Source organism: Monomorium pharaonis, chromosome 7, assembly GCF_013373865.1.
Source record: "Monomorium pharaonis isolate MP-MQ-018 chromosome 7, ASM1337386v2, whole genome shotgun sequence".
Lineage (NCBI taxonomy): Eukaryota > Metazoa > Arthropoda > Insecta > Hymenoptera > Formicidae > Monomorium > Monomorium pharaonis.
The window spans coordinates 7,836,466-7,861,187 of NC_050473.1; the positions used below are offsets into that span (position 1 = coordinate 7,836,466).

The 24,722-nt window shown below is 33.5% G+C and overlaps 1 protein-coding gene across 4 annotated transcripts; it reads left to right on the forward strand.

The window, feature by feature from the left end:
- Positions 1–3,292: 3,292 nt before the first annotated feature.
- LOC105840064 (1-phosphatidylinositol 4,5-bisphosphate phosphodiesterase) lies at positions 3,293–24,281 on the forward strand. 4 transcript variants are annotated; one of them, XM_036289516.1, is made up of 19 exons: positions 3,293–3,564; positions 11,937–11,992; positions 13,991–14,220; positions 14,351–14,410; positions 14,633–14,770; positions 15,924–16,003; positions 16,465–16,600; positions 16,679–16,779; positions 17,325–17,491; positions 17,830–18,040; positions 18,511–18,772; positions 19,077–19,286; positions 19,397–19,592; positions 19,737–19,894; positions 19,979–20,185; positions 20,920–21,292; positions 21,582–21,999; positions 22,242–22,692; positions 24,033–24,281. In XM_036289516.1, exons 3-19 carry the CDS (start codon positions 14,050–14,052, stop codon positions 24,102–24,104), a joined length of 3,411 nt encoding a protein of 1,136 aa, XP_036145409.1. In that variant the 5' UTR covers positions 3,293–3,564; positions 11,937–11,992; positions 13,991–14,049; the 3' UTR covers positions 24,105–24,281. The 4 variants fall into 4 exon arrangements, with proteins under 4 accessions (XP_036145409.1, XP_036145411.1, XP_028050806.1 ...); XM_036289518.1 differs by having other exon boundaries at positions 19,077–19,274; XM_028195005.2 differs by lacking the exons at positions 3,293–3,564; positions 11,937–11,992 and having other exon boundaries at positions 14,050–14,220; positions 19,077–19,280; positions 21,582–21,743; positions 21,822–21,999; positions 24,033–24,104.
- The last annotated feature ends 441 nt before the right edge of the window (positions 24,282–24,722 follow it).

Here is a 24,722-nt window from a genome sequence, read left to right on the forward strand (position 1 = left end):
AGAATATTTATTTATTGCTTAATACGTAATATATAATATTTACATAATAAATCAATTAATTTAATTAAATATACTTGAAATAAAAAAATGTATTTGTGCGTTTTTAACTATAAATCTTACAATAACATAAGTTTTGTATTCAAGTATACTTACATGCTTATTCACAAGTCGCGATTAATTTAGTAACTATATAAGCATTAATATTATGATATTAATTATCCCGTATCTCTTTCTTCAAATTGAATTAAAAATTGAAAAAAAAAAAAGATTTATAAATACACATTGTTTTATAAGAATGAAAATTATTACATGCTTTAATATTAAACTTTATGATAAAGCATAGGAATATGGCGCAATACTGCAAGTGATAAGAACACTCGAAACACTAATACAAATATAAATTTTGTAGATTTTATATTTTTACGAAATATTAAAAATGAGTAAGACACATAACGTAAATTATAAATTCTCAGTATACATTTGATATGTCGGGTAATGTACACAGTAATGTATATGTATAGCTGTGTATAATGTATATGACATCGGATGGTCTAAGACTCGGTAGTTATCGATCAATTTTCTCATTTTAAGTCTATGAATATTAATATAGAACATTTTTAATAATCTTAATATGCATACTAGCTTGAGGCTTCTAATCATTCGAAAACCTTTTATAATAACAAAATATTTAAAAGTAAAGTATAAATTATTTTATAATTTTATTTATAACAGTTTTATTCGCGAAATTGTAAAGTGGATCGATTAGTATAGAAGGCATATGTAAATATACACCTAGTTACATAAATTGAAGATAAATTATCAAATGCGAACTTTTTAAAATTCAACATGCTGTGTTACCGACCTAATGTTGCTGTTAATTTTCACAGAAATTCTCACAGAGAGCGTGGATGTTATTCTCTTCGATTCAGCGAAATTCATATGAATAATAAATATAAAATCTAAATATTATCTTTTCTTGAGAAATTTTATTCTTCATTTTTATTTTACAAATAAAAAAATGAAATATAACTCATATATCAAAATGTTAATTTTAACTTCTTTTAATTTTTCTTTCTTAGTTTTTTTTATATGAACTATTACGCACTATTATGATTATTATCTAAAAATTATTGCTATCAATAAGTTGTCAATAAAATTGGCATAAAGCATTACAGGTTTTGATATTTGTAACTAATCTCAACTTTCTTATTATTGCAAAAAGAACTTTTTCAATGATAAATAAAATATTAGATATTATTAGATAAATTTATTATATTTTTAAATAATTTATGAAATCATTATGACTTTACTTAGCCTTTCTTTAATGCACAAGTATTAATTTTAATTTTACTTAATTATATGAAAAATTATATTGTTGTATAATAAAATGTAAGAGAGGAGAGAGAAAGAGAGAGAGAAAGAGAGAGAGAAATTTTATGTGTAAATAATACAATTAAAAAATTTTGTTTATTCTTAATTTTTCTTATGCTCAACTCTTTCTTTATCTGCTAAGAAACATGACAGATGTAAAATGCAATCAATAACACTGCGATAAATTTTGCATTTTGCAGTCTTTTTCAGCAGACTGTAAAATGTATAATCGTATTTTATTAATGATTTTCATTGACAAGCTTAATATAAAACATCATACTGCCGCTACTTTCGATTTCGCGTTTTGTCACATTTTGTTTTATGCAATTTATTACTGCTGTTGTTAGTGCACTTTTAAGACTCGCTTGTTTATTTACATACGATTCGTCTGCGTCGTGCAAAGTGAGATATTTCTATCCGATGACTCACGAGTTCATTCTACATCGGAATTTACGATTGAGATGTGCTCACTTCGAAGCACGCGCGTTCACTTATCTTCAGCTGCCCTTACATCAAACTCGATATATGTCAAAATTCGTTTATCAGAAAGTCAACGTCAGGTCAATGATTACATCCGACGTTTGTTCTTCAGTTACTATACTTTTTTTTCTACCAATCGGTCTTATAACATCGAACTTTACTCCGTTCCGTTTCCATTACGTGTTTGCGAAGTAAATAAAAGTTTATTGTGGCTTTCACTGATTAAATCAACTGTATGATATAAATTAGAACGCGGGATACGTTAGCAACCGCGGTAGTTTCGTGAGATTTTTACGTTGAAATTTAAATTAAACATTTTTCACTTAAACTTTGCACCTCTGTAAATGACTTCGGTAATTAAAGAGAAGCGATTAATCTTTTCCTTCTATACGTACTTTGAAAAATCTAATAATATTATTTTTTATTGTTATTGATATACGACATTAGTTATAAAATTAACTTTCTCTTGTTGTCATGATTTATTAAGTATTTTTGTACTGAGATGATAAAGTGGAGTACAAAAAATATTGTTGTGTTTCGATTTCGATTTTATGGGATACAATGTAGAAGAAAGTATATTTTAATAACATAATTCTGTAAATAAGTAAACGCGACTAATATTAGGTAATATTTAAAAAAGAAGAATCTATCGATGTGTGTATTTATCCAGCGTTGTAGACTCATTGAAATTTTATTTGCTCCAAATACAATAAAAAGATGTCAATGTATGTTTGGTATACATATTAAACGAAAATACGTAAAACAATTTTCTGTTTTGATTAAAAAGTAAAAAAAAATTTTTTTAATTAATTGTTCAAACTAAAAATTAGATTCGAGTGAAGTGTATAGTTCAAATAGTTTAAGAAGAAGAAATGGTAAGAATTTTTTCAGATATACAATTCGAACAGTTACGGCTTCAAGGTAGATTTCACATGACAGCAGTATGTATTGCAAAATAGAAGTAGACAACTTTTGATCTTCTCCTCGTGACATATTTCTTTACTTCGCTTTCTATTTTCTCTGAAGTTCAAACTGGAACTTTTGAAAAATGTACCTTTAAGGAATGTATGTATATTTAATTCGCAACACCTCTCGTGGGAGAATCGTAGCCTCTTCGGATCCGAATGGCAAGATCGACGGGCACCCGTCCAAAGCCCGTTCACCGTTCGACCGTCGGAATATTCCGAGCTGCCACTTCCGACGACGGTACGGATACACACGTTCTCCGCGGTGTGATGCAATATAGCTTCGGAGGCAGATCTCGTTCTTGCCGACAAGATGTAATGGAAACTGAATGACGGTCACGAGTGCGCGCACATGCGCGCAGGGGAAAAGGACGGTATCGAGCCAGCCAGCCGGACGGCTGGTGCGGCGCCCGTCAGAGCAGAAACGGTGCGGCAGCGTCAGTTTCTTCCATCGCGCCCGGAGGACGTCGTGACGCTGGACGGAGCGCAGTTTCACTCGCGCGCGCGCGCACACGACTGTCACTTTCCGTTTCGGCTTTGACATTATTTTTTTTTTTTTTTTTAAATTTCTTTTGAGTGGCGAGCCGCTCGCGTGTGCGTACGTTGCCCGCGCGGGGGCTTGATGTGCGCCGGAGGATGAGATCGCCGTCGTCGTCGTCGTCGTCGTCGCCGCCGCCGCCGCCGCTGCCGCTCTCGTCGCCGTACGACGGATAATCACGCGCGGAGCGGGGAACCCGATCCAGCGCGGGTAAGAGAAACCAGCAGGGAACCTCTCCTCCTCGCGCGAGAGACGCCAGGTGCAGCGAGCGTAGCGACGCGCACGTACGCTTTCCCGTGCGCGGTCATACGAGACGTCGCGGTGCCACGCGTGCCGCGCCGCCGGTTCACGCGGCGTCCGTGTATTTTGTTCTCCGTGTAAGTTTTCTCGTTTCCTCCCCGGATCGGAAGCGAGGAGGACCGGAGCTCACGCTCGCTTCCGGTCGTTTCGCCGCGCCGCGCACGCTTTTCGTGCCGGCAATTATAGGTAGCCTCCCGTTTCGTCAGACGTAAACGTTCATTTGCTTAATTACTTTATCACGTGACAGCCCGATGGCCGAGTGTCAATAGCGGAACGTCGGGCCGCTTGTTTTACGTATTAGCGCCGTGAGCGCCGGTCTGAACGTTCCCGCTTCACGACCCGAGCGAGGCGCGCATGTAATTAATTTGCATGTAAAGGACGTACCATCTAGATTGGTAGCGACAGATAGCGTTAGATAACATTAGAGGCTCCTACTTGCGCAGCATTAACCAGCTCTAATTAGTCGGACCATCCACGGAGCCGCCGCGCGGCCGCAAACCACTTTCCCCGCGGCAGTCCGTAATAGATTAAAATGTCCCGGCGATAGATTGAATCTACCGCGCGTTGCGACGTGCGATACTGCCAATTATTAAGCTGCCATTCCCGCGAGGGACATATTGTCCGTTAAAAGAATGGGTCAATCGCTCGGAGCGACCATTAACCAGACGCCGCCGCACTTGTACGCGCGGCACACGCGCAGCGCGCCACGCGGTACTCGCGTTCGCTCTCTCTCTCATTCTCTCTTTCTCTTTATCGTTCTCTCCTTCCCCCCTCTATCTTTCTCTTGCTCTCATTATGCATTTCCACCTCTCGCTACTCTACTGCTCTCGTTCGTGTATAACGTGTACGTGTCGTTCATGCGTGTGCCATCCGGCCGCGCGCACGCACACTCGCGCGAGGAAGCGAGCGGAGGAGGAGGAGGAGCGGGAAGAGGAGGAGGAGGAGGAGGAGAAGGAGAAAACGACGACGACTTGCTAATTAGCAAGCGCCGTGTTATCGCCGCGGGAGATAAGCCGCGAAATAAGGCGCGCGAGATAGAGGTGCGCGAAGCGCAGAGGCCGCGAGGCGAATATCGGGACGCGACCCTGACAGGCACCACCGTCGCACTCGGGCTTCCCGAGGGATTTTCGAGGTCAAGGGAACCCGGAGGCGCCGCCGCCGTCGCGCGCGAACGTTACGACATTCTCTTGCGCGAGGTCAGACCGTCAGGTCGACACCTGATCTCTTTCTTTCTCTCTCTCTTTCTTTCTCTCTCTCTCTCTCTCGCGTCAGTCGCGTCAGTCGGTGCCGTATTCGCGAATCGGTGGGACGTGTCGCGAATACCACTTGGAACACCTCGGAGGACCTCGTTATCTTGGCGCGATTGCCGAGGAAGTCGAACGGCATGTATAGTGCATGTGTCCCCTATAGTGCGTGGTCTCAAGTAGGCGCCAATCTCGCGGTTAGCATGCAGAAAAAAGAAAACTGAACGACAGACGCTCCAATGAGACGTTTCATTTTCTTTTAGTAATGACAAGTGCATACTCCTTCATTCGTGCAGAACAATCGCGGGATATTAATCGTAGGATTATGTAGTCTTTCGTCTTTAATTGTGTGCTCTCTCTCGATTTTTCCACGCGAGCAGAGGCAGCGGTTTTCTTTCCCGGGGATTAATAATTTGGAGTAATCATGTCGCCGAGTTAGTGTATCTTGGAAAATTTTGTTTTCTTACTCTTTCAAAAGTTATCAGTAATCTTCCGATCCTTTTGTGCATAGCGGCACACAAAAGGTGACGTGTTTCTTGGAAATAATATCGCACCGTACAACACAAAAACACAATAACAGCTTGGAGGAAACTTTAATTGCGCAATTGTTCAATTGAACGGTGATCTCACGAGAAACTTTGAATTATGAAACAAGTTTTATCCTTGTCGAGAAATAAAATGCAAGCTGGCCGTGTTCACGTAATAGCTCGAGGTATCTGCACGTGCATCGGGTATTGCGATTGTGAGATACAAAATATTTTTGGAAGCGCGAATTTGCGCGATTCTCTTGAAATATTTGTGATCTTCCGGCGAGTTCTGCACTGTGAGAGTATTGCGCTCGTAAATTTTAATGATATGGATAGCGAGTCATCGGTTTCTCTCGCGTTAACCACGCGGAATGCAAACATGAAAGACGAATGAATTACGACCACAAATATATTGCATAACACATTTTTCATCGAGAGCTATCTGTTGTATACTTGAAAACGTTATATCGGCCGATAGCAATAACAGACATAACGCAACTTATAATAAGAAGTTAATAATAACAAGATCATGTGGCATGTTTTGTATGAGAAGCGTCAATACCTAAGACATTATTTTATTTGTTTTCTTTTTAAATAAATTTAATGAAATTATTGAATAATATAAGTTATAGAATAATTATTGTAATATAATTTCCTGTTTTCATTATACGTTACAAATATTTATTTGTCCGTAATTTTTCAAATAATTATAATACGCTGTTGCTTTTCTTTCTATTTCTTTTCTTAAATTTTATTTTCTACTTTTTTCTCTTTATATTTTTTTCTGTTTTTTGCATGCTTTTCATACAATAAAAAAACCGAGTATTTTTATTCTTTTTAACTTTTTTATAACTTTTTTTTTTACTTTTTTATTTAACTGAACTTTAGAAGATTAAAATTATAAAGTATAATAAATTTTAATAACTTTTTTCTATTTCTTTTTGTTTCTTGGTTTGAATAAATATCGGCAAATACTTAAAATCTTGGCGTAATATTACTTAATTTCTTATTAAATTTAATATTAATATTAAATTTAATAAAATACTTAATATTAATGTTGAATAATAAAATTTAATATTAACATTGAATATTTAATAAATTAAATATTAATATTAAATTTAATAATTTATTAGAACGTATATGAAGCTAAGCATGTAACATGTGCAGTTATTATGTAATACAAATATGTCTTAAAAACAGAGGCAGTCAGGTCATAAGCCTCATTTGTTTCTATTCTTCTTAAAGTGGCTATTAAATGCATTAAACGATTGAGCGGTCAATGTCGCGACAGTGTAATTCAATCTCGAAAGCTCCGGAAATTATATAATTATTATTGATCCGCACTAGATAATTGAATCACGGTCATTTAGCAATTAATTTTCTACACCGTTTAATATTCTTATGTTTCTTTTGCTGATTATGTAAATTATGGATTCACTTCGCTTCAATATTTTTCACGCTTCATTAATTATTTCGAGCAGAAGTGTCTAAATTCAGGAGTAATTAAATTAATTTAATTAATTTTGATTTTAATTAGCAATCAAATATTAGACAACTTTATGCATTACTGAAAATGTGATACAAGAGATACTTTATTACTAATGAAAATCAGTGCATGAATAACTTTATTATACTAGAGAAAATTAGACAAAATATAGATTACATAATACCACTGTTATAATTGTAACGACAGAAATTATTAACATAGAAAACAACAAAAAGATCTATTTATGTAAAAATATATTTACGTTTAATTAACATTTACGTACAATAAAGGAATTTATTTACGTAAAAAAGGTCACAGCACAAATAAATATGAAAATAAATTTATAAGTAAATTTATGCAAGCGCGAGAAAGTTATTAAAATTTTTGCAAATTTGCGTTCGTAATTACATCAAATTTCTGGAAGTCAGAGCTTTTGTGTTAAATATTCCATAATTATGGGTAATGAACCATTATATTTAGTTGAAAATTTCCCGTGCTTACAGAACATATTGCGAGAAGTTGTACGAGCGTGTGCAATAACATACGTACGGTGTTTCTTGTAACTCGATCATTTATAATATCTTTACTCTTTTTAATGATATGAAGAAATATCAAAGGGAAGAGTAGTTCATTTCAAAGAGAAGAATTATAATGCGAATTATATTTTTTATGATTATTCAACCTTTATGATATTTTAATCTTTTTGTTTAAATAGCATAGGTTATATTTGCAACGTAGTAATGTAGTTCATAAAAAATAAACTTTATATAGGACATGTTGATCTTAATATGACCTCAAATCATGTCTAATTTTATTTATTTAATTTCTTTCTCTTCTTTTGAGTGAACATTAGCAAATAATCTTTCGTGAATTTAATATGTTCTTGTTTAATATCAATATTAATATTAAATTTAATAATTTATTGGGCAGACATATAAATGTAATTTTCTGTTAAAGATCATCTTAAGGTCAACGCAGTCTATGTTTGAATCCTATTTGTATTTTTTTATGAATTACATTACTACGATAATGATTAATAAAAATATATTATCATTGAAAAAATATTGATCTCCAAATGATCGAATTATAGGAAACACTATCTAAAATATATTAAATAATACGTTGAACTTATCAAAATCATGTTTGATATGCAAAAATCAGATGATAACGCAAGTTAAATCTTATAAGGAAGCAAATTAAATAGATGTATACGAAAATAAGAGATGATTAAATACCAAAGATGAAACATTCTCCTATACGTTCGTGATATTATGAACCAATATTTCTGTTCTCCATCATGAGATTATGCTACATAATTCCTCTATCGCAGTGCTAAGTAAATCATTTCGGTCCAAAGGTAAACTATTTGCAAATCATGCTTCTGCACTATTTATATGTGAGCAGAAATAGTTTCTAAAATTAAATCAATGTAATTTTCAATGAAACAAGAGTCCTGCATTATTTTATATTTAATTTATGTTAACAATTAATTAGTATAAAATAAATTGACAATTTTTGTGCAGGGATACGTTATCATTAAAAAAAAACTTGTTAAATAGTGCCTTGTTCTAACTACAACCATTACATCATTGGTTGGCATGATCAATTAAACGCTATCTTAAGAGGCTAATCTTAATCAAACCGATTCCTTATCTTTAGTTTGGCTTTCACCCGCCATCTTGCTTTTAATGCTACCTTAACGAGGCACGAGCAGTGAGGGGGAATTGTGGTAATCATAAATTATAACGCATCGTTAATGCGGTCGTCTCATGGGAATATGCGGATTGCTCTAAGAACGTTTCCATCGTTTGCCCAAGAGAAGAAGAGGCCACAGAGCGGCACGAGTCACATACGTTATATGTATTTTCGTATCGTACCTCTGTTTATGCGCTCCGTATACACGCGCTGTTTATATAGACACGCGTTGTATGCCCGCGTGTATACCCACGAGATACTCCACGTCGGTGGCCGATTACAGGCGCTCGCATTAACGGTCGGCGGTCGCGTTTGCATTTCGAACGTTTTTCCATCCGAGGCGTCGGCCGCTGCGTCGCCGATATTTTGCAATTTCTGTGAAAATCCGTATATCTCACGGTCGACGCGTTACACGCGCGCGAAACCTGCGGTGTCAGCTGATCGTTCTGACAAATCGATGGCGGCAATCGAACTCCTCCTCCGACGGCGACGACGAACTTGCGTTGCCGCGCGGGTAGAAAACATCCGGGAGGATGTGGCCAGTTTTCGGAAGTCGCGATTATCGATGTCGCGAATGTGGCGAGTTTCGCCGACGTTTTGCTTTTGGAATCTTTGCAGCTTTTATTCTTTCCGAAAAACTCGTTCTATACGGTCCCTCATTCTTCTCTTTATCTTTCTTTCTTTAACAAGTTATAGGTCAAGGTGATTCGGATTACAGAACATGTATCTTCTTCTATATCGACGTCCGTGTGCAGCTTGTCAAAATTGATTTATACGTTAAACAGAGACAGCTGTTTTGTAGTTATTTTAATTTATTAAATATTATCTTTTTTACAATAGTAACAACAACATAGCGTGTTATAGCAAACAAATGTATCTGGCAAAATGTAGAACTATAAAATTTTTGCGCTGGTCAACCTTGACAATAAAGTATGCAAGTCACCGATACAAACTTCATCTCCAAGTATCTTATTTATTATATTATTTGCTCTTTCTCTTTCTCTCTCTCTCTCTCTCTCTCTCTCTCTCTCTCTCTCTTTCTCTCTTATAATTTTATGATCCGCGTATCAACGTTATTGCCAACCAATATACTGAGCTAGCATGTATAGTCTTCCTCCACGTATTTTTGCACTTGAATCATTTTCAATTTTAAACTTCACTTGAAATTCATAAGCCTTAAACTTCTTGACACAATCTCAGCGTAATATTTTCAACGTTAAAACTTTCAAGGAAAATTTTATCCTTGAAGTTATCTTTTGATTTACGGATTGAAAGTCATAGATCGATATTTAATAATAGATCAAAAGCGCTAACGGACTTCATTTTCGGATTCTGGAAACGTAGTAATAATTTATTGCTACAGAAGTCGTTGCCAATATTTTTTAAAGCGCGAATGTATTTCCATTTTGATGTGTAATATGATTCAGAATAGCTTATGCAAGATACATTTAATTTAAAGATGACATTTATATAAAACGCAAAAGTATAAATATAAATAAATTTGCAAATGTAAATTTATCTTGTCAATACAAAGTGTAGTCATAGATTCTGTACGACAAATTCGAATATTATTGCAAAACTCGAGTTATAGAATAACTTTTTCAGAAGACCTGTTATTTTTTGCTCGCGGGCAAAAGTTGGTTTATGGTAAATATTTTTACGGTCCCTTTTAAAAATGTGTATTTAATCGTGAGTGCTTTCTCGTGTTGACATACGTACGTAAGTACGGAATATAGCGTCCAGCAGCTTCCATTTCCTGATGTACCAATTAAGATAAGTCACGATAGAGCTTGGAATATCCGTAGCGATTATACATGTTGATATCAACATTTATGATAGAATATTTAATAAAACATTATATATAATATTTCATTTTTAATTTAACAACACAAAAAATTATATTATGTATTAATATAAAAACCAAAAAATTAACATATATTTTTTTATATTTATAAAAAAATTATTTTAAAAATTTATTAAATACTTTGTTTAATTAAAAGTTTAATATTTTATATAGCATAATATTACGTTTTACTTAATGTATTTAAATTAACTACGTTTAATTTAAATAATATAATACGTTAATATTGTGTTACAACTTTTAATAACTACATATGTTTTCCATTATTAAATAGTTTTTAAATGATTAATATTTTTCTTTTGCATTTATAATAATCCTGACATTAAAAATGATGATTCTACGATTCATTGATTTATTTTTAATTTATTCCGTAAATACTTTTACATAAGTGATTGAAATCATCGGGAGATGTACTAAAGTGGCCTTTACATAAAGACAATGCGAAATGCCATCTATTAATAAAAATCTTTAAAGTGATACGTCACTTGTTGTTGTTTTCTACCCTTCGCGATTACTTTGATCTATTTTTAATTTAGATAATAAAAAGAGTAATTTCATCATCGACAAAGTAGTTTCGACGATAATCATTTTAATCAACTAAAAATAGAAAAATATTTGAAGAAATTGATATGATAGAAATGTTTTCTGTATTTTTAGAAACTATAAATCACAATCATCTTCAGAATCCATCTAGCAATTTCCTCTTTTGTTAATGGCGCATGATTCAAAAGGATTTTATAATTCTATATATATATATTCTATAATATTAGTTATACTTATTTATATTTTTCTATTATCTCTCAAATGCAAGAAAATTTTTGGAAGCAGGATTATTATATACTTAATTATCTAATACATTGCAACTACACAGTTGCAATATTTTTCGTTGCTTTGTGTTGTCACTTACTTTAAATTACTTTAAATTACTTTTCTTTAAATCAGGGATTATGATAAGATGTACTATCTATGTTATAATGGGATTACGTCATTAAACGAATAGGCTTAATGATGTTAAAGTTATCATCTAGATTTTGTATACTTTATTTAAACATTTTACATACATAATCTGTTACGTAAGCATGGCGTAATTATACGGGGTATCGATTGAGTCACTTAATCGAAGAGTGAAACCTATTTCAGAAAAGCACGTGTCTGCCCGTTGATATAATTAACACGCCGCTTAATAGGATCGGGTTTTATGAGGGGGCTAACTATGTGAAAAATAAATTGAGTCTCTAATTTTAAATTGGATCTCTTTTAAGCTTAATAAGCTTTCAAAAAAACTTTAATATAATATAATAAAAAATATGTATTTTTGTAAGCTATATTATAATTTTGATATGCTGAACTTTGAGCATCTATTTTTACAACTTTTTTAAACAAACATGTTTTATTACCTAGAACGCCGGCCAAAGAGGGTTTTTAATTATTAAGATTTTCATTAAAGTTTATTAAATATTTTGTTCCAGGTGCAGCCTGCGAGTTAAAATGAGCAAGTCAACTCGAAAGAGACGCTCTTAACATTGTAAGTACCTTTTACAATTTTATAACGCATTGTTTTTAATAATGTATAACAGAACTTAGTTCGATATGACTATTTTCACTCGACAACATTTATGTGTATGTACTTCGTCCCACATAGTGCAGGTTTGTCATAAAGGTTAACCGGTGCAACGATGCTAAAAGGTTCTCTGTAGCGTGATGAACTATCGATTATCCAAAATCCAAAAGCCAATGATTCAAAGTGAGAGAAATGTTCTGTACGAATACTTAGTTTTTAAATAAATGTACATATATTTTATTATATGTATATTCTAAATATTACATATACCGTGTAAAAACAGAAAGAAAAATTTATGTCAAACTTTTGAGCAACGATATTTATTCAGAACTTATACATATAGTTTAACTATACCGAGCACCGTATGTCACGATACACAAAAGATATTTATTTATATCATCGAAAAATGTTCCATAGCGCTACATTGTATGTAAAAAAAAGGAGAACTTATCCATTTTCTTCAAACTACAGCTTTTGTATAACAAAGTGTGCGATGACGTCTTTTCTCAATGCCAGCTTTTTTCAATTTTTTACGCGAGTGCTGAAGACCTACTTACATATTGTAATGTATTCTATTCTAATTTCTATTTTTTATTGATTTCCATAGACAAAATTTATTCTTCCAAGAGACTAAGATTCTTTTAAAAATAAAAATAAGTACGAGAAAGAAGAAAAAAGAAGAAGAAAACAAATCTGCTTCTTTCAAGCTTTTTATGTGTCGTTGAAAAAAAAGTTAAGAATAACTGGAAAGCCGTACATAAAGGAAGAAAGGAATACACGTGAAATATATAGAGATACATATACAAGAGTTATAAGGTATTGACGCATACATTGTGTGTCGGCGATACATTAAATGGTTATTCTATACCATTGTGGAAACTTTCAGTTTTATCTTCTGACAGAAAAAAAGAGATTGCTAAAGTACAATGTTGTGCACAATTTTAGAGACAAATAATAGTGTTCTCGATTTAATATTAAAATACTCTTATATTCACATTTTGTTGTATAAAAAAGTAAAAAATAATAGAAAATATTGTATTGATCGTTAATAATAATGAGTCTGAAGAGCAACAATAGCAACAACAGAAGCAACAATAATGCGTTTTCGTTTTTTAATAACAACATATGGTTTCCTGAAGAATAGTGTATAATGTTTAAAAAATATAATAACTTTCTAATTATAATGATGATGAAAAGTTAAACATAACAAATTTAATCAAGGTTCTGTCAATTCTGCATATTATTTATTATTGGAATTCTTTTCTTACGGAACCCTTAAAAATGATTTTAATATTGGAATTTGCTTACGTGTCGCAGGCTCGATAGGTTAAAGGTCAAAAAACCTTGGGGCTTCATTTTATAAAGGGGTTAATGCCCGATTAAGATTCCGAAGGCTCTATTGAGGTATTAGGTTCACGTATTGCTTATCGCAGAGGCCGTGCACAGCTCGGGCCTAATAATTAGCTAAACTAAACACCCGGTTAAATGAGTTCTAAATAAGCAGATTGCGTGTCAGAACGAAGTCCATCTGGATATCAGCGTTACTGCGTGTTTTACCAATCAGCCTATTTTATACAATTAATGGCGGTAATTTCTCAAGGTTCAATTACGTGTTACATACCATACGTGTCTTCGCACTCGCCAATTATCGTTTATAAAAATTCGTTACCTACGCGATATAAGCTGCGCCCACTGAATAAAATTTACGTAAAAACTTGAAGATACATATAAAATATAAATTTCTTGAAATTTACGTTTCGCTGCATACAAGCTCGCTCACAAATATAGCAGTCCTATTTCATCGGAACAATTTACGGACTAATACGAGGAAAATGCAAGGTATAAATGTCAGACTTCAAATGCCCTGGACGTAAAGCAGATACTCGATTTCGACACATTTGACGGCAGCCAGGAAAGATGCCCGATGAGGATACCTTTAACGACGCTGATCCTTGTTGACAGAACCGGAAGACGCCGTATCTGGGCTGACTTTGGCCGGAAGTCGGTAGAACGACGCGGAGATGACGAAGAGGTTTGAGTTCAACTGGCAGATCGAAGTGCCGGAAGCACTCCGCACCGGCTGCGTCTTCGATCGTTGGACGGAGGAGAAGGATAACACTGAAATCGAGCTGAATTGCATGTTCAAAGTCGACGAGTATGGTTTCTTTATCTATTGGCAGAGCGAGGGGAAGGTGAGGGTTTTTTTTGTTTGCCCTCCTGTTTGCGTTCTTTCGTTCATGTCAAAGGAACGAGGTATCTCGGACCTTCTTACGTGTCCTGAATATACACGTTTTATTTTTATCCTGTCTCTCCTCCTTGCAGGACGGCGATGTTATTGAGTTGTGTCAAGTGAGTGACATCAGAGCCGGAGGCGTTCCCAAGGTAAAACAATTCTTCCATCGTTTACGCAAAATGATGATAGCGCTTAGAATTATTAAAATTACAATGACGTTGTACGAACTTGCGGTAAAAGAGCTTACCTATAAAATAATAATAATAAAAAAAAAAAAATAAAAAAAAAAGAAAAAAAAGAAAAGTGAAAAAGCAAAGGGAGAAAAAAGAAGAGAAAACGTTCGATAGCTAATAAAACTGATGCATTTTAAGGATCCCAAGTTATTCGACAAGCTGCTCAGCAAGCATGGCGAACAGTTGGATGAGAAAAGTCTGACCATCTGTTCTGGCGTCGATTACACCAACATCAACTATCAGCACGTCGTATGTCCGGATCCTGCGACTGCTAAGGTAACGCACGTGCCACACACTAATCGCGATAACGACGGAAACACGACATCGGCTCGCCATTCGATTTATCGGTCAAGTAAACTATTATTAGCGAGCAGATATGATACCGATATAGCGGCTTAACATCACTATTGTTGGTGAAATTGTTATTTTCTTGCAGTTTATCGCAGATATGAATAATATAACGTCAATAACGAAGTGTCAATTAACGATAACAAATTGCAATACGTTACCATTAATTGTTAATATTATTTCATGATAATTTCTGACACACATGACGATTGATATGACATGAATTGAGTGTGTAATCGCGATTAAGCTGAATTCTTCCGGATTTGTTTCGTATTGCTCTTTTCTTTCTTTTCATTGCATGTTTTCATGTCACTTTTAAAGGAATTTATCGCTATTTACTGGTGCAGTGATAAGAAAATTGCGTGAATATGTCACACACGGTTCCGTATATCGCATTACCACCGATTCTTTATCGCGTGTCCTATATATGTGATGAATTGCCGGGATGAATAGTAACACGTTACAAACAACGAGCTGCCGTTACTTTTTTATTTTTTATAATAATAATTTTGATAAAATGACATTATAATTTTTTACAATGATAATTAACTATTTGTCGAAAGTATTTTAATTCTAGCCTTATCATTAGCGTTATGAAAAAATTGTAACGTCATTATCAAATCGTTATTTACTCATTACTTTTTATTCAATTGTAAATTGTTATTATTGATATCATAGAAACAACATGCAAAGATTATATTTAATTACTATGCATTTAAGACATTATCAGGTAGCATTTACTTGCTTTTTACTTAAAGTTTATTAATTCCATATATCTCCTTCGTATTTTAATATTACTGAAAATTAATAATACGTAAGGTAGGAAAGTTTAATATTTGCTTTTTATCGAATATGCAAAAATTTTGCTGAAGTAGCAAATCATTTCTGCCCGGATATAAATAGCGCTTATTCACATCTACAAGCGTAGCCATACATCGCGACATGTAACGATCATTGACTGATAAGATTACGTTAATACTAACGTAAGAGATTAATATCTCTGTCGCAACACAAGATTTAATATATTCTCTGATTCCATAAGAAAAATCTAATGACACTTTATTCGTATATGTCGTCACAGGTATGGTTGGACGGCGTTCGATCGATTACGCACAACGTCAAAGCGAATAACGTTTGTCCGCTTACATGTCTGAAGAAACAGTGAGTTTGCCAATGCATTTATATACACTTGCGTTAACGCGTCTGTAAACAACAGTTCTATTTACTCTTTGTGAAATAATTAGCCATAAATGTGTTCTGCGAGTGACGTACGTCGTAGCGTAACGTAACTTCGCGTTTCTTTAATTTCTTTCCAACGCAAAAGGATACGAATATTTGATTTGCAGCAAGCTGATAAGCAAGTTCGATTTGACTCTCAGCGGAAATTACAAAGCTTTCAAAATTCTTTTACATTTTATTTAAAACGTTCTTTTTCTTTCTCTTTTTCTTAATAAGTTTATATTAGTTTTATAGTACCAAAAGCTTAACATAATTTATTTATTCTTTGAAGATTGGCAAAAGTATTATATCATACCGCGCGTGTGACAATGCTGTTACTTGCATATTTTCGAAGAAATAATGGAATCGCAAATAAAGCAACAGCATTTTTTACATAATTTTAGTTGGATGCGACTTAGGATGCTGGTAGATCCCATTGGGAAAGTTCCAGTGAAAGTGGTCGCGAGAACTTTCGCATCTGGTAAAACGGAAAAGCTCGTTTACCAATGTCTCTCTGAGTTAGGTTTACCTAGCGGAAAGGTATGATTATCAGAATAAATGATCGATATGGCATTTTTACATGTAACAGAAATGCAAAGATTTTTTATTTGTGCTTAGAACGACGTAATAGAACCCGACGACTTCACCTTCGACGCATTTTATGCGCTTTATCACAAAATATGTCCGAGAAACGACATAGAAGAATTATTTCAATCAATGTGAGTATATTTTTTCGGAGAAAATTTAAACTTAAAGCTTGTATTAAATACATCCAATTATATAGAAGACAATGTCTCATATATTGAAAAAATTAATATCTATTTTAACAATAATTACAGACTTTAATTATTTATATACAATATAAAAAAATGTGTAGGAAGTTGTGTATTTTATATATATTTCTAGGGTGTTATTCATATTTTTTTCATAATATCAACTAGATGGAAATTTTTCTATATAATTAAAAAGTAAAATAACCTTTTCTTGCTTCATAGATTGCAAGATGTTAAAAAACTAAATAAACTTTTTTTTAACATAAAGAGAAGTTTTGTTAAAAATTATTTTTTAATCAAAACTTAAAAGATTTTATTAAACTTTTGATTTAGCACTTGTAAAGATTCTTTAGTAGCATTCTAGGAACATGCAATTTTATATGTATATATTTCATTATTTTAATTTTTTGCAATACTTCATAAGTTTATTTTAGCATGACGTAAGCAAAAGATTTTTTCCCATAACGGATTATTGTTCTTAACAATTCTAGAACGCAGGGTAAGGCCGATACAATTAACCTGGAGCAACTGATTACCTTCCTTAATGAAAAGCAAAGAGATCCGACCCTGAACGAAATTCTCTATCCATTCTACGACGAGAAACGTACAATGGAAATCATCAATGATTACGAACAGAACGAAGTTGCGCGTAATGAAAGTAAGAGCTTGATAAACAAATCATATACTCTCGAAACGTTTCCTTCGAACAGTTCTCTTGAACTTGTCTAAAATTAAGCCCGATCGTTCGGATCTCCGAAGTACGAAGTATTGATTTCTTTGTAGATATTTCATTCGTTCTTTTATATACTGGATATATTAGGGCATTAAGATGTCAGAGATATCAAAGACGGGGTAAACTTTTAATGAGACTGCAAAATTGAGCCAGTTCGTTTAATCGACTAAGTGTCATTTAGCTCAGCTGTGACTGAAGAATTAATGAACCGGCTTAACTTGCAGCTTTAAAACGACTTTCTTTACGTAATTGCGCGCTTTCAGAAACAATGACGAAGGACGGCTTCATAAGGTACCTGATGTCTGACGAGAATGCGCCAGTTTTTCTCGACAGGCTAGACGTTTATATGGATATGGACCAACCTTTGGCGCATTATTACATCAATTCGAGCCACAACACTTATCTGAGTGGACGTCAAATCGGTGGAAAGAGCAGCGTCGAGATGTACAGACAAGTTTTACTTGCCGGATGCAGGTAAAAGATAAATCCTGCTACGTAAAATATGGAATAAAATATGGAATGATGATTATTCTCAATTTGTGACTGTAGCGATTTTCAATATTTGATGCATTTATAGATGTATCGATTATTAATGCACTAGTCAATGTATATTACAAATATATATTACAATAGATCAATATGCCGATTTATTTTTATTTCAGAATATTAAAGTAATTATTTTTTATAAAAAAATTATAACATAATTTTATGAATTAATTTAACATATTCGCCTTTTTTAATCATTATCATTTTATATTGGTTTAAACAATTATATCAAAGTACATTCTTGTGATATTCAACTAATTTTGATTTATTAATTTGTGAATTGACGACATAATTGTTAATATAAACAAACGCAAAGAATTTCTTTATAATAAAGTAGAAAACAATCAATAACTACGAGGACTATTAATTTTAGTTTTTTTTTCAACTTGAATTTAAAGATGCGTCGAATTGGATTGTTGGGACGGCAAAGGAGAAGACGAAGGGGAGCCGATAATCACACACGGCAAAGCTATGTGCACCGACATTCTATTCAAGGACGTTATATACGCAATCAGAGACACGGCCTTCGTTACATCGGAATATCCAGTGATTCTCAGCTTTGAAAATCATTGTAGCATTAAACAGCAATACAAAATGGCCAAGTACTGTGATGAAATCCTGGGTGATTTGTTGCTGAAAGAACCCCTAAAAGATTATCCTGTAAGTTCTTACGAATACCGATTAATTGTAGATGTTATAAAATATCGTGTGATATCAGTTTTTAAATGGCCTGGATTATCTGCTTCAATAAATGTGTTTCCATTATTTCATTTCTTAAGATATATTATTACAATAAATTATACAAAATTGACGAAAAATATAACTGGATTTTCTGCACTCTAGTTTTCTTCTTTTTTTGTTAAAAAAGTTTCTGGTTCAAAAGCTTGATAGCATACGATAAATCAATCATACAAAATTTGATGATTCTTTCATATACCTTTTAATTAAAACATTATTGAAACAGTTGGAGCCAGGAGTACTGTTGCCATCGCCCAATGCGCTGAAACGCAAGATCCTTATTAAGAACAAGCGCCTAAAGCCTGAAGAAGAAAAGCAGGCGTTAGAAAAATTCAAGCAAGGCGTATTCGTGGTCGAGGACGAGGTTAAGGAAGATCCTAGCGCGCCACCGACGATCGCCGTCGTCGCTGTGGATCAACAATTGGTAAAAGTAAAAGTCAATATGATCCTCAAATTTGAGTACGGTAACCCTTTAACCTCAATCGAATTAAGCGTTTGAGGTTTTTTTTTTGGTAAAATGAATATGACATATTTCCTCGTTTATAGGAGGAAGTTTCCGAATCTATAACACCGTCGGGTATTCAACAGCAACAATCTGGCACTGGTTCAGTCCTTGGAGAAAGTATAGAGTTGGCACCGCCTCAGCATTATGTCGGAAGTACTTCCAATGTACATCCGTTTCTGTCCTCCATGGTCAACTATGCACAACCTGTAAAATTGGTCAGTTTCGACGATGCTGAAGGTGGGTAGCATTTTTGCATTTTTAAAACAAAATTATATTTTACTTAAAATTATAATTGTGTCCTATGCTCAATAAATGGCGACAAAAAATTGTAACTGATATTAATTGATGAATTAAAATTAAAAACAAATTACAATATTTCAGAAAAGAACCTTTATTACAATATGTCTTCCTTCCCGGAAAATGCTGGCTTGAATCATTTGAAAACCTCTGCCATTGAATTCGTAAATTATAACAAGCGGCAGATGAGCCGGATTTATCCGAAGGGTACACGAGCCGATTCTTCCAACTACATGCCGCAGGTAAAGCACATGCAGAGTAGAGCGCAATTTGCGCAACGGGGAACACGAAGAAAAGTCTCTCAATGATCGATCGTCGCGAAACAGGTCTTCTGGAACGCTGGCTGCCAAATGGTGTCGCTGAACTTTCAAACCGCGGATCTGCCCATGCAATTGAATCAAGGCAAGTTCGAGTACAACGGATCTTCGGGCTATTTATTGAAGCCGGATTTTATGAGACGTGCTGATAGGAGCTTCGATCCTTTCGCCGAGAGTCCCGTGGATGGAGTGATCGCCACACAGTGCAGTGTTCAGGTACGTTTCTTTTTCCTGAATGACAATTTAGGTCACTCGCGATATTACGTTTTAAAATTTTCTCTTTTTCGATACAAAGTCGGATTAATATAACATTAATACGATTCTTATGCATTACGTCTTCGTTTTTATCACACATTATAAAACTTGTAGTATTTCTAAAAAATCAAATTTCCTGTACAATATTTATTAAATATAATTATATTAATAGATTTTGTGTGTGCGTGCGTGCGCGCACATGCATATCTCTCTCTCTCTCTCTCTCTCTCTCTCTCTCTCTCTCTCTCTCTCTCTCTCTTCTCTATATATATATATATATATATAAAAGTTGAGCATTTATTCTTTGATTTATTTCTCACAAAACGTTTTATTTAAATTCTTTACTAATCTGTAATCTTTAACAGAAGTATAATATATTATTATACTTTTTTTTATATATTTGAAAATATTTTATCTTGATCGTAATTGAAATAACTGTTCAACCAAAGAACTTTATATAAATTGCGTTATTACAATTGTAAAAAGTAATGCGAATACACAACAAAATACATTTTAAAGATATATTTTTCAAATATTTTATTGCATATAGTTTTTTGCATTAGAATACTAATAAATCAGAAAATAGGTAAATGCAAAAAAAGAACTCTAAAAAATTTTCAATTTAAAAATTTAAGATAAAAAATTGCTTTCACCATTTGTATTTATTGATTTATTATTGCAACGTTGTGTAACAGGTAATAGCTGGACAGTTTCTGTCTGACAAGAAAGTCGGAACGTACGTTGAAGTCGAAATGTATGGCCTACCAACCGACACAATACGCAAGGAATTTCGCACGAAAGTGGTCCCCGCCAACGGTTTGAACCCCGTTTACAATGAAGAACCCTTTCTCTTCAGAAAAGTCGTCCTACCGGATTTAGCCGCTCTGAGATTTGCGGTGTACGATGAATCGAACGGCAAACTGCTAGGACAGAGAATCGTACCTTTAGACGGTTTACAAGCCGGATATCGGCATATCGCATTGCGAACCGAAGCCAATTTTCCTATGTCTCTGCCTATGCTGTTTTGCAACATTGACATAAAAATCTATGTGCCAGATGGTTTTGAAGGTACGTTTGGACATGCTCCAACTGTATGATAAATTTATGATAGTATTTTATTTTATTGCCGTGTCCATTACTATAAATTTAATAAATTATATATAATAATTTTGATCGCTCTTGTTTTTTGTTAATTTACTGTCAAAATTAGATTTTATTTCTTCAATAATGATTTACTAAATGTATGTTTAAATCCTTTTTATACAAAAATAGATTTTAAATAAAATATATGTTAATTATATTAATTGATTAATGTTATACTTAATTCTACATTCAAACCTTTTATTTTTTTTTTTAGAATTTATGGATGCTTTGACGGCGCCGAGAGCATTCAGAAAATCAGAAAGCATGTCGCAAAATAAAATGCGGGGTCTGGGAATCGAAGAGAGCGATAGTAAAAACAATGTAGACAACAAAAACAACGTATTACCTCATCATCAAGAGGTAGCGAAACCAAGAGGTAAATTGCAAGATACAAAAATAGCCAGCTGTGAACGACAAATGCGTACTTGTTTTATTTCTTATTTTATTTCTACAGAGGAAATGAAGTTTGATCCAATTACTCTGGAGACGCTGAGACACGAAAAGGGTTATCAAAAAGTATTAAGGAAACAACAAAAAGAACTGGAGTCGTTGAAAAAGAAACATCACAAGGAGAAATTAACTATTCAGAAGCAGCATTGCGTTGCAATAGAGAAAATTTTTAAAGGAAAAAAGTTAGTCTTTTTTGTATGATTTAAGTTTAAATTTTTTTCTTTTTATATGCTTACTATACCAAATTTAAATACCTTAAAATTTAAAAAGTAAAAAAGTATTATGTAGTTGAAGCTAGCAGCTTTATAGCAGCATCGATAGAGTTTAAAGTTCGTATAATTAAATGCTAAACGGATAAATTAAAAGGCAATAAATTAACGATCAATATAACAAAATAAATTACAAGCTTAAAAAAACGTTACAGTAAAGCAGAACTTTCGAGGGATCCCATTGTTCGTCGCGCCGTTTCTGAACAGACGACCCAGTGGTCGCTTCTCGCCGACAGGCAACGTCGAGAGGAACGCGAGCTTGTCCGCGGGCATCTGGAAGAGCGACGGACGCAGCTGTGTAAATTGTGCATGACCGCGCAGGTGGCGCAATTAAAACAGCAGGCCGCGCGTCACGATCGGGAGATGAAAGAGATAACCGCACGGCAGGCGAGATTGTCGGTGGAGAGCGCGCGGGAAGTGATGAACGACAAGACCTTGAAGACGCGCGGTATCAAGGAGGGTAGACTGAGGGAGAAGCAGCAGAACAACACGAAGAAGTTCATGGAGGAGCGCAAGATCGCGCAAATGATACAGAACAGGGAGAAGGAGAAACTTAAAGTGATCCACGAGAAGCAATTGGAGGAGTTGCAGAAGGACGTGAATGCGGTAAGGCAACAGACTCTCGCTAGGATAAACGCTTTCCCGATAGTATAGCTTCACAATTATTGCGCTTGCAATATATTTATATGCTTAATATACGACTTTTGCATTTTATACGATCTGATATTGAAAACGTCTATTTTTAACATATCGTTAAATATTGTTAGAAGAGTAAAAATATGCTTTTTTAGGTTTTCTCTATAATATTTATATATTTATTTTTAATAAATATTTTAATGTAGGATAGGCTTGGTAAAATTACTAAGAAATTTAATTTATTGTATACTTCTGTTTTATAATTAAGTTCAATTTTATTTATTGATCATTAAAGTTAATTTTGATTATAATGTTTTCTCCTTTCTTATTTTGTTATATAATTACACTTTATTTAATATTTTCTTAATAAACTTATACTCTTAAAATATTTTTTCTTTTATTTTTCCTATTATGTTTGTTATATTTTATATTACGTAACAAAATAAACAATAAGTTATGAACATACAATATATTGCAATAGTTTTTTTAATCCGACATAAACACAAATACAACAGATTCCAAGTACAAAAAATTTGGATTCTCTGTAATTATTTTTCAGATTTTCTTTACGATTACTTTTTTTTATTGATTTAATACTTTTTAATTTATTTTATGTATAAAAATCTTTAAAAAACACATTGAATTGCTAAAAATATATGTTTATATATATTTAATGTTGCTTCAGTATGCACAAGCAATTTATTGGGTAATTTATTTGGGTTAATTTATCTTGTTTGTTAACATAATAATTCTTATTTATTAAATTTCCTTTTAGAACTGAGTATGACTTCATAAAAAAACGATTTAAGAAAATAAAAACAAAAATTTTTATATTTATTACAAAATCTGTTACGAAAGATGATAACGTAGAAAACTTTTGATATATGAAAGATGTTACAATCTTTTATTATTATCTACATTTGAAATCTGATTTATACAGACTTATGCACAAATAGAAATAATTGAAATGAAATAACATAAATGCATTATTAAAAAATTAAATTAGTAGAAAATTCTTAGAAATACATATTGTATGTTTTACTAATATAATTTTATTTATAATTTTTATAAGTTGGTTAATATAAAGTATTATAAATGGGTATAGATTTGTCCTTTTTTATAATATTAAAATTTTTTTATTTACATAAAGAAACTAAACTCTTAACTCACAAAAAAATAATTTAATTGGCGTAAATATCTAATTTATATAAACACAGGTTTACTATACTTATTATTTTAAATATTTTAAATACTATATATCAAATTTACTTTTAAGATATTTGGTTTAGTCATAACAACGACTTTTCCAGATTATGGATATGTACAAGAATGAGGACATGGACTATGAGCCGACTAAGATGCTGGCTGAATTCTACGTGTGAGCTAGCCAAGTTTCTCCGCAAATTTTCTCTATAATGAGAAACATGTTACATGGGAGGACTGTTTTCAGACAATTTACTACTATTGTTAATTATACTTGAAATTGGGGATCAAATTTCATTAGGTGTCATTCTTGTATCTGCTGACAATTAATGTCACGTATATTGTGAGGGAAAAAATGACTACATTAATTTTCTAATTCATTCAGCCAAGTATTTTTTTATAATCAGACATTTTATGTCTCCATAGTCTCTGAGTACCTAGACTAACGAGGGAGTCAATACAACTAAAGTGATCTAGTCAAGTATTAAATATATACAGGGTATTTGGTATTTTTTTATAGCATGTTTATGAGCAGATAGAGCGCATTAAACTGAACAGAAAAGTCCTTTACCGTTTTTCCATTTTCGCAATAGTTAACGATTTATTTTGACTTGTAAAATTTACTGTATTAGCCCGGCTTACCGGCAAAAGCGCGCCGAGCGCCCGGCCGCCCCCCACTACGCTTGAGCCTTACTACTAGGCGCGTGGTGGGGGGGCCATTGCCGCTTGTGGTAACAACTCCCCCCTACGCGGCTAGCAGTGAGGGTTGAGCGTTGGAAAGGGATGGTCAGTCGCTT

Coding starts and splice junctions, on each gene's coding strand:
- LOC105840064 (XM_036289516.1), top strand. CDS start 14,050: ATGACGAAGAGGTTTGAGTTCAACTGGCAGATCGAAGTGCCGGAAGCA. Junction 19,895..19,978: donor CTTCCAACTACATGCCGCAG/GTAAAGCACATG, acceptor GTCGCGAAACAG/GTCTTCTGGAACGCTGGCTG. Junction 22,000..22,241: donor AAAATTTTTAAAGGAAAAAA/GTTAGTCTTTTT, acceptor AAAACGTTACAG/TAAAGCAGAACTTTCGAGGG.